Source organism: Teleopsis dalmanni, chromosome 1 (genome assembly GCF_002237135.1).
Source record: "Teleopsis dalmanni isolate 2A chromosome 1, ASM223713v2, whole genome shotgun sequence".
Taxonomy (NCBI): domain Eukaryota; kingdom Metazoa; phylum Arthropoda; class Insecta; order Diptera; family Diopsidae; genus Teleopsis; species Teleopsis dalmanni.
The window spans coordinates 95,149,503-95,160,269 of NC_051846.1; the positions used below are offsets into that span (position 1 = coordinate 95,149,503).

General features: G+C 31.7%; 1 protein-coding gene across 1 annotated transcript in view; it reads right to left on the minus strand.

Annotated features, from left to right (window-relative positions):
• Window positions 1–827: 827 nt before the first annotated feature.
• Window positions 828–10,767, minus strand: part of LOC119688933 — a 13,802-nt gene continuing 3,862 nt past the window's right edge. The window contains exons 2-5 of the mRNA XM_038103615.1: window positions 1,825–1,954; window positions 1,335–1,476; window positions 1,083–1,281; window positions 828–1,007 (exon numbers count right to left, since the gene is read on the minus strand). Of these exons, the coding sequence (XP_037959543.1) occupies window positions 828–1,007; window positions 1,083–1,281; window positions 1,335–1,476; window positions 1,825–1,954 (651 nt within the window). The remainder of the gene's footprint in view (window positions 1,008–1,082; window positions 1,282–1,334; window positions 1,477–1,824; window positions 1,955–10,767) is intronic.

Below are 10,767 nucleotides of genomic sequence, written 5' to 3' on the forward strand. Positions count from 1 at the left end.
GCACACCCTAACATAATTTGCAAATGGTCAAATAATCCATATAAATTTATTTATTTACTTTTATATATATATATATATAAATTTAAAGATTAAAGTTTTAGCAAAATCAATTAAATATTATTGTCTATGAAAACTCATTTAATTAGTAGCTAACTATAGTCGTTAGTTGTGCTCATAAGTTTGCAGCTCACATCGCAAAACATTTCTATCATATTTCGTCTTTCCCCTTTACGCATTTGCATTCATAAATTTCTGTCATAAGAGTGCACAAAAGTAGAATGAACAAAATAATGTGCGTGTGCTCTAGCTTGAAATATGAGAAATAGAGATTGGGAATTGTATGAGAGTAATTTTCTGTTCTATTCGAATATCAACTGCATGTATAACAATTCAACATGTTGACTTGCCGAAGCGGTTAGATGTGCGGCTAAAGTTTACAGCTCACATCACCATACATTTCTTTCAAATTTCGTCTCTCCCCTTTCAGCTGTTGCTTCAGCGAATAATAACCGCTTTGTGTGCGGAGTACCAGGTAGCACATTTATGCGTTGCAAGTGTGTTCGATTATGTTTGATCACTGCATAAACATGTATGTTTCCAAGTACAAACTCTTTTGTTTGAAAAAAGTTGGTTTGATATTATAAGATATACATATGTATGTGAAAAGTTGTATTTATTCTATATTGATATAATATTAAACTTATATATAAATTATTAATTTAATTTGTTTAATATGTTATTTTGTTAATGAATTATTAAATGTTATATTGTGAATATATTATTGCCTAATCTTATATATTTTAATATATATTACACTAAAACGCTAATTATTTAATATTACCTGGCATCAAGTACTGTAAGTTTAATTGCTCTTCTTTTTCACGTTCATTTCGTAGGCATACAGCAGCTCCAGAAAGTAAAATAGCAGCGAGAAGACATGTTGCTATTCCAGCCCATGCCACTGCATAAGACCAATCGTACACAATTTTGGTATTATCTTTTAAAACCTAACCGATTACAATAGAAAATAGTTAAATGAATATCAACTTTACATATAAATCCAGTCTCTCAATTTATTTTACCGTATTCCATTGTTGAAAAAAATCTTCGCCGACAACCTTTTCTCTTTCAAAAAATTCCACAGTATGCCATAAGCCCATTGCACCAGCCGCAAGTAGACAAGATGCTAATAGCAATATTGACGTTGCTGTAATTGCTCCAGATGACCTTTTCCAGCATCCAGAAAGTCCCGTCCAAAATGCACAAAATAAGGTTAAGAAACTAATAAAACAATTAAAATTAGCCTATGAACTAAATTTTTTTTCAAATGTAACCTTATAATATATAGAGCAACACAAGATCTAGCTAGATGTAACCTTGATGTAGCATCTTCATTCGAAAGTTTATCGTCATCCAGTACAGGAAAATAATCAATATTTGAGCAGTGTGTTTCAATTGGTGATAAATATGTAGGTACTAAAATTTTTTAAATGTTTTGAATCAATTGAAGTAATGGTATTTCAGAAGTGATTCGTTGCTCAAAGAAATGAAAAATATTCTACGCGTGGTAACCCATATTTGATATTTAGCAAGAAACAGGGAATCAAAAAATCACGCAATCGAACATCTTTAGTCAGACAGTATTTAATATATCTCGACGCTGATTCTGGAACAATGTGTACTAATTTTTAATTCATTAAATATCCTTTAATTGAATACCTAATGTTGTTATAGTAGATCCGCAAGCATAGAATTTTTTTCGTTTCTTCAACAACCAATATAAAAAATATCACGAGTATATATAAATTTTATGTGTATTAATACCTGTACTAACTGGTGGTCTCTCTTTTGGAAAACAGATCCGAAATAATCCTCGAGTGCGAGTGTAGTAAAAATATTTATTCGTTACATCAGCAAGAAGAATATCAGCCTCTGAATGTTTAGCAGCAAACGACTATAACAAGAATTCAGTTAAAAGTTTTTTCAAAAAGTAATACATAAATAAAAGCATGTCAAAGAAACTTATACCAAAAAATGCTGGTTCTTAAAAACATCTTTATTTTAAACTCCAGTTATGAAAACAATTATATACCAATTTCAATCACTTGAATTTCATGTCTATTAGTCTGGTGATCAAGGTTTATAGGCTTTTTTGTGTTAATTCCATTTTTTTTTCAAGTGCGCAGTCATACGTGAATTTTTCATGCATTCTATTTTTTATTTAATTAAATAAGTTTTGTTTGCAAGGAACAAAATGTCAGTATTTTCAGAATTATTTTTCGAATCAATTAAATTAATTTACTACAAATTAAGATTCAGTAAAGTTTTTACTTTAATACATTGTAGGTTTATAGCATTGTCAGACGGGAGCTAAATTATCATTAAGGGGCTAAATTATAATTTATTTGCTCCTTTAGCAGTTTTAAATGATCATTTATGGTCTTTAAATGACCGAATTTAACCCAATTTATTCATCATTTAGGTTTTTAGAAATGGTAATGCTGCATATGCAAGCGAAATAAAATAAAAAATGGAACAAATTTCAAGCTATTTGGTTGTCAAAATGTAAACAAAACATATTTGGAAACATTGGTAAATACAAATACTCGATATATTTTTATATATTTTATATTTTTTTTATATATTTTATATTTAATTAAAGCAAGTTTCTTTAATTTTTCTTGCTTATCCATTTTGAATTTAAAATTTTTTCTTTTGCTTTTTCAATAACAAAAAACATATGATACAGCAACTTCTTAATGATAATTTATACCGTCTGTCAGGGTATTTTTAAAATGATCATTTAAGGCTGCTTAATGACAATTTAGTGCGCTCGTCTGTCAATACAACTTGGTTGTATTATCAAAACAACCAAAATGGGCATTTTAATGCTTGTTAAAATATTTAAACAATTGCATATAACATTTGCGATTATAAAAAATCTTCGTATCGCTTTCCCTCTAAAAACAACTCAGATATTTATATTTGTGATGGTTGATGTGTTTTAATAAAAAATTGTAAATCCACGTCTCAAAAAAATTAACTGTCTTGATTGTTTGCCTGAATATTTGAAAAGAGAAATAAACAACATTCAGACTATTGTATCATAAAACCTAGTAACGCGTTGGTGGGACTCAATCTGGTTGAATGAAAATGTAGGAAAACGAATGGAAAGTACAAAAATTGTGGTTCTATTTTTTGTGTAGATAAAACTGTGCAGTGAATCCATAATTGCCATAACTGATGAAATACATTTGGCTTAAGGAATTGAATTAAATAATGCGGTTTACAAATTGAATTCTTACTATTTCTTTCCCTTTCGGATGATTTATAGTTATAAATAATATTAGATAAAAATTATTAATATTAAATATTAGATAGATGAAAATAGACAGATATTTGTTGAAATTTCTGCTACCAGTTGTAGTGGTGAGAATTTGTTAGGTACACAATAAGAAACATAGAAATAATACCACAACATGTAGAGAAAATATAGTACTACTGCAACCCATGAAAAATACCAAACATTCATCCTATTTCAGCAATATACAAATAAAAAAAGCATTGAAATTGCCACGCTCAACACCTATGTTCAAATTATAATGTGTTGAGTAAAAATAAATAAATTTATTCGTTAAGTAAGCCATTACAAAAATCAACTTTCTTTTAGTCTAAATTTCCTCTTAATATAAAATCTTTAGGAATAATAAAAAATTTTATTTTTATAAATCCTACTATCTTAAATAGTTTTTTGTTTCGTCTATTGGCAATAATTTGGCTGCGCTACCATGTACTCGATTGTGCTGAGTCTATGGGGTTATTTAGACCTAAATGCGTTATTAATTAATTAAATAATTTGTTTTCAACACTGACACTGTTTTCCTATAAAATTTTTAAAACTATATTTCAATATAATATGTCTCCTGAAAAAAATATAAAATCAATGTTCCCTAGCGCATGGAACTTCACCTAAATCATCCTTATTGGAAAAAAAAATCGAGTGTAAACTCTTGTACTATCATTAAATAAGCATTACTTTCTCATACAACTGCTTATTGAAATTTCTTTAGAATATTTGAGGTAGCTATGAGTAATCACATATTCATGTATTCTTGTTTAATTCATTCAGTTTAAATCTTGTAACGACCTTTTCCGGCCCTATCTACAGCTGGGGTATACTCAGCGAGTATACCAGGGTTCGTTATAAAAAAATATTTATTTAACTATGTAATTTACATTCGTTTAGTTTGTGGGCCTATATTTTAGCGCAAAATTTGGGTCTTACAATCTTCATATTTCAATCGAAAGACGCGAAAGGCGATCACACCGCAACTATTTTATTGTTTTGTTTTTTTTTAATAGGAAAAAGTTAATTTTATATTTCAATGTATGAATAATCAAGCTATTGATCATAAATAAAATAAAATTATCAAAAATGGTGCCCGATTTTAAACGCTAAAGTAAATGTGGTGTTGCCACAGTATAAGTTTCAAGTGTTTTTAAAAAACTTGAATAAAAATAAATTTTATTTAATTATAAATATAAAATTTTAAATAATTAAATGAACAAACTGCAAATATATTGAAAAACTATTATATGAGCGATTGTGAAAAAGTTATACGACGGCATTCTCATATTAGTGAAAATGGCTTAAATGGCTATATAATGCTAAGTACAGAAGACGTTAAAATAAATGAACAATCCAGAACCAAACCTTTACATAAAGCATTTACTGAAGGAAATATATCAAAAAATAGTCAGTAGCTATAGCTAACAAAATAAAATTAATTAATAATTCAACAAGTTTCTCATCAAAAAACGCAAACAACACCAATTTGAACCAAAAAAAAGTGGAAATATACTGGTGATGAAGAAAGCGACACTCAATCGGTAAGTAGCGTCAAAAGCACGCCAACAAACACTTCTATTCGTAGAAAAATCCCTGGTGAAACTCCACAACCAGAATGGCAACGTCAAAAAGAAGTCGTTCAAGTCCCCAAGGAGCTCGTCAAAGATCATATATCAAACAAAAGAAGCTGGATACCTATTGGTTGTCAACTGAACCCAAAAAAACTCTAACCGATATTCCGTGCTAGATGAAGACTCTCATTCATCAGAAAAGCCCAACGAGCAAAATGAAAAAATTATAATCTCAAAGCCTCCCCCAATATTTGTTGCAGGAGTGATTAATATACAACCATTAAGGCAGCTTCTGAATGAAATAGCCCCTAACGAATATATATAAAAATACTTCTTAGCAATGAGGTGAAAATAGGCTGTATTTATAGAAAAATACCGTTATCACTATGGCTCTTGAAGCCAAAAAAAACCGAGTTTCATACTTACAAACTCAAACAAGACAGAAGATTTAACGTTGAATTGAGAGGCATGCATCCTTCTATGCCAGGCGATGAAATCGAAGACGCGATAAATAGTTTAGGCTTTAAGGTGGCCAACATAAGAAATATACGTCAGCAAATAACCAAAAATCCACACCCGTTATTTTTCATTGGTTTGAAACTGACAGATACAAATAAGAGTATTTTTAACTGTAACAGCCTACTGCACACAATAATTACATTTAAAGCTCCAAGAAAAAAAGCGAAATTCCGCAATGCTCTCGTTGTCTGCGCTATGGCCATACTAAGCGTTACTGTAAAAGAACGCCCCGCTGTGTAAAATGAACTGAAAATCATTTTACATCATAGTGTAGTCGTAATATAGTTGACAATGAAATAAAATGTGTGTTATTACATCAATCAATAAGTCGTGCGACTGACACACAGATGGCGCTGCCATTTTCAAATCCAAATAACGTTTATGAAGTACCAACCTTCAAAAGACTATGTGTAAAACTTCATGAATTTCGATTAGTCAGAAAAAAAGTGGCAGCCATTTAAGTGAAGCTACTTTTGTTATTTTCAAAACAATGAATTCAAAACAATTTCGTGTGTTAATTTATCATTGCTTCTTAATGAAAAAAAATACTGTACAAGCTCAGCAATGGCTTCAAAAGTGTTATCCGGACTCTGCTCCACCCAAAAGAACCATTTATTATTGGTTTGCTGAAGTTAAACGTGGTCGTACAGACACCGATGATGGTGAACGTTTTGATCGTCTAATTGAGGTGGTTACTCCATAAAAGATTAAAAAAGTCCAGAAATTGGTTATATCTCATCGTAAATTGAAATTGCGTAAGATAACTGAGACCGTAAAGATATCAGATGGCAGTGTGTTTACAATTCTGCGTGAAGATTTGACCATGAGAAAGCTCTTTTCAAAGTGGGTGCCGCGTTTACTCACAGTCGATCAAAAACAAAAACGTGTTGATGATTCAGAGCAGTGTTTGGCAATGTTTACACGTAATTAATCAGATTTTTTGCGTCGATATGTGATAATGGATGAAACATGGATTCATGACTTCACTCCGGAATCAAAACGATCATCATCTGAGTGGACTGTAGCCGGTGAACCACGTCCGAAGCGTCCAAAAGCACAACAGTCAGCTGGGAAGGTTATGGCTTCAGTATTTTGGGATGCACATGGTATGATCTTCGTTGACTATCTCGTTTGAAACCAGAAATTGTGAAAATTTTCACCAAGACCATGCACCTTATCACAAGTCAAAAAAATGATGGCAAAATTGTACTGAATACAATTCGAATTGCTTCCACATTCACCGCATAGTCCAGATCTGGCCCCAGCGACTACCGCTTAATCGCTGATCACAAAAAAATGCTCGCCGGTAAGAAATTCATCTCAAATAAAGAAGTAATTGCTGAAACTGAGGCCTGTTTTGAGGTAAAAGACAAATCCTTCTACAAGAACGGCATCGAGAAGTTAGAGAAGCGTTGCAACGATTGTATTGTCCTTGAAGGATATTATATTGTTGAGTAAAATTGTTTTTTGGCAGAAAAAAATTGTTTTATTGAGTGATATGTTATGTCAGCCCAGTAAAATTTCTGGAATTCTAATGGGCTGGCTCAACATAGCAGCAAATTACAGACCTTCCTCACTGACAAAAATATTGATATTATGTTAATATCTGAAACCCACTTCAACCAAAGAAGCCATCTCAGAATTCCGAAGTATTCTATATACAGCGCCAACCACCCATCTGGAAATGCTCGCGGAAGAGCTACGATAATCGTGAAAAGCGATATTGATCACTCTGTGCACAACAAACACGAAAAACCATTTCTTCAGTCAATATCAATAACAGTTAAAAACAATAAACGTCCAATTTGTATAGCCTCTATCTATTGCACACCAAACCAAAAATTTAAAAGTCATCAGTTTGAGGAATTTTTCCACACGCAAAATGGTTAAACATTTATAGCTGCTGGAGACTTCAATGCAAAGCATACTCACTGGGACTCCAGACTTATCACACCAAGAGGCCGCGAATTGTTTAAGACTATGCAGGCTAACAATTTGCTTCACGCAGCAGCTGGTGAACCAACTTACTGGCCAACAGACCACGATAAAGTTCCAGGCGTGATCGATTTTTGCATATATAAAGGCATTTCTAGCTCACTATTATCGATACATTCCAGTTTAGACCTTTCCTCAGACCACTCTCCCCTTATTATGGAGATGAACTCTAAAATTTTTGTAAAGAACAAAGAGCCTCGATTATACAACAAAAGTACAGACTGGAGTATTCTCAGAAGCATCATAAATGAAAATTTAACAACCAACATCCCACTCAAAACCGGTAACGATATCGAATCTGCGGTCAGCAATTTAATACAATCGTACAGAATGCCGCGTGGAACTCAACCATGCATTTCAATGAATACAAAGCAGACCACATTGACAGAGGCATAAAAGAATAGGTACTTTAAAAACGTAAATTGCGACGAACTTGGCAAATAACAAAAAATTGTGAAGACAAAAGACGTTTGAATGAAGCGATAAAAAAGCTTAAAGAAGCCCTAAAGGAGAATAAAAACAGAAACATTGAAACATAGCTACCTGAATTGTCTCTCACTGAAGCAACCGACTATTCATTATGGCGGGCCACTCGCAAGCTGAATCGATCAACGCCACACATTTCACCACTCAAAATGTATAATGAACAGTGGGCTAGATTCAGAATCGACAAGGCTCAAACTTTCGTAGAGCATCTTCAAGGTGTATTTCAACCATACCCATGCAGAAATTACGAAAACGACACTGAAATTAAGACTTTCCTGCAAACACCGCATCAAATGGATTTTCCGGTTCCAAAAACTACAATACAAGAAATTAAATGGACAATTAAGACTAAAATTAAAATCAAAAAGGCTCCTGGGTACGATTTGATCACTGGCAAAGTGTTGAAAGAGGTTCCAAATATTAGTCTGGGGTTCATCAACCAACTTTTTAATGCCATAATAAGTCATACTATTAAATACTTTTAAAGAAATGGTGCATTAAAGAAGCTAATGAATCTAAATCTGCACAAACTACATTCATTCTTCGCCATGGTTACTGCCCACCAGCCACATAAAATAATAACGTACTACCACAATCCGATCGCGTAAAGTATCTAGGTGTTCATCTTGATCAGCGTCTCACCTGGAAACACCATTTATTTACGAAACACAAGCTCAATTTTGCCCAAATTCAAAGCTATCACTGAACAATAAAGTACTTTTATATGAAGTTATTTTGAAACCAATAAGGACCTAAGGTGTTTCGATCTGGGGAACAGCTGTAAAATCTAATATAGCAATATTACAGAGATTTTAATCAAAAATACTTCATTTATGTGCGGCTACTCCAGGGTATATCCCAAATAGTACTTTATAGCGCGTTTCATCAGTTTCATCAGTGTTTGAAATAATACAAACAGTCAGCAAAAACTACCGTACAAGGCTATCAAATCATCCAAACTCACTGGCACACGAGCTGTTATCAGATATCAATCATCCATGTCGACGAAGAAGATTTTCTACGTCGGACTTGCCAAGTAGAACCCTAAACACATGTATCGTAATTGTAAACTCACTAAAATTAAACATTTATAGCCAACTATTTACTCACATCAGTCGTCATTTAATCTTTAGAGGTGTTTACTACTGAGTGTCCTGCACATGTCTACATATCGTTTTAAACTATATTATATCCATAAGTAATGCTGAATGTTCTTTTACAGATTGTGTTCATATAATAAGTAATAAAAAATAAATGTATTCTTGATTTAATGTAAGGCTTTCACTCTTTTCCCGCACATGTCTACATATCATTTTAAACTATATTATATCCATAAGTAATACTGAATATTCTCTTACAGATTGTGTTCATATAATAAATAATAAAAAAAAATGTATTCTTGATTTAATGTAAGGCTTCAACTCTTTTCTTTTCTCTTGGTTTGCCACAAGATTTGTTATTTGTTATTTCCACTCTTTTCTTTTCTCTTGGTTTGCCACAAAATTTGTTATTAAACAGGATGAAAACTGTAGATGAGTATACTGATAATATAACACATCAGCTGATAAGTCCGTAGGATGACTTACAACGGCACTAATAAAAAAATGTATCTAAATTTTAAATAGGAGCAACTTCCATATGATACCAGTCAAAATTTTATGACATTTAAACATTTATTATTTAAGTCGCAGCTGTTTTAGTGACGCAACTTTTTATATTTTTTTAAACTATAGATATAAAGCAATTCATGTCTTAATATGAAGACATGATGTCACCACTTGGTGGTGACGACATCAGAAAATTAAAAAAATCCACAATATCCTTTTTTGACAAACTCTAAAGTTAAGTAACAGGAGATAGCTGACACCTTAAAGATATCAATAAAGAAACGTTAACCAGTTGAAGAAAACATGTGTGAAACAGATTTAAATTTTGAATTGATAAATAATTTTTTTATTGTTTAATATGTAAGCGCTTCAAAGCGACTATACTGCAACACTTTTACTAATGGTGCCGAATATGTACTCCTAAGGGTAAGCACTTATTTAACACAACTTTACACAAAAAATGCAATTTGAACATATATTCTTCTGCGTAACCCCCATTCTTGACTATGAACTGCAACAAAATCCCTGATCCTTTAAGACTTCACTATAATTAAAGGCATAGAAAGAAAACTTATATTGGTCCATAACAATAATGATTTATTTGCTGACGATTTACCTATCACTTGATGAAATAACTAAATGTATAGTAGATTTTTCCAAAAACCTCAAATCCTTAAAAACTGAATAAATTAAAAAAAAATATATAAACATTGAATTAGACGACAAAAAATAATAGGCATACTGAGGACTTACAACTATTTCTGAATTTAATTTTAATAGTAGGAACAAGATATTTCACGTCTATTGAGATTAATTAATTTCAGGAAGTACTTGCCAATTTAGACATAAAAGTATGAGTATGAAATGATACAGTAAAAGCAAACGCAGTCAAGACTTGCATTACTAAAAACAAAATGAATTGTAAAAAAGCACTTACGAATGCTAACATCTTCCCTAAAATGTTAAAAAACTTACCATCTTTAGCTTTAACTTTTATATAAATTTTATTTAATGACATCATAACATAAAATTTTTTGAAAGCAGGATTGCATTTAAACTGAGACCATTCCTCGATGATCAATGATCTTTTCCATTTCGGTAATTTATCTTTAGAGAATATCACATGACTACCAAAAAGATAAATAGAATTACAAATAAAATACAAATTTTTAACAAAATGTGGTGCAAAGGTATATAAAACACGCAATATATTACCACGTAACGTTCACTTAGTTTTTGA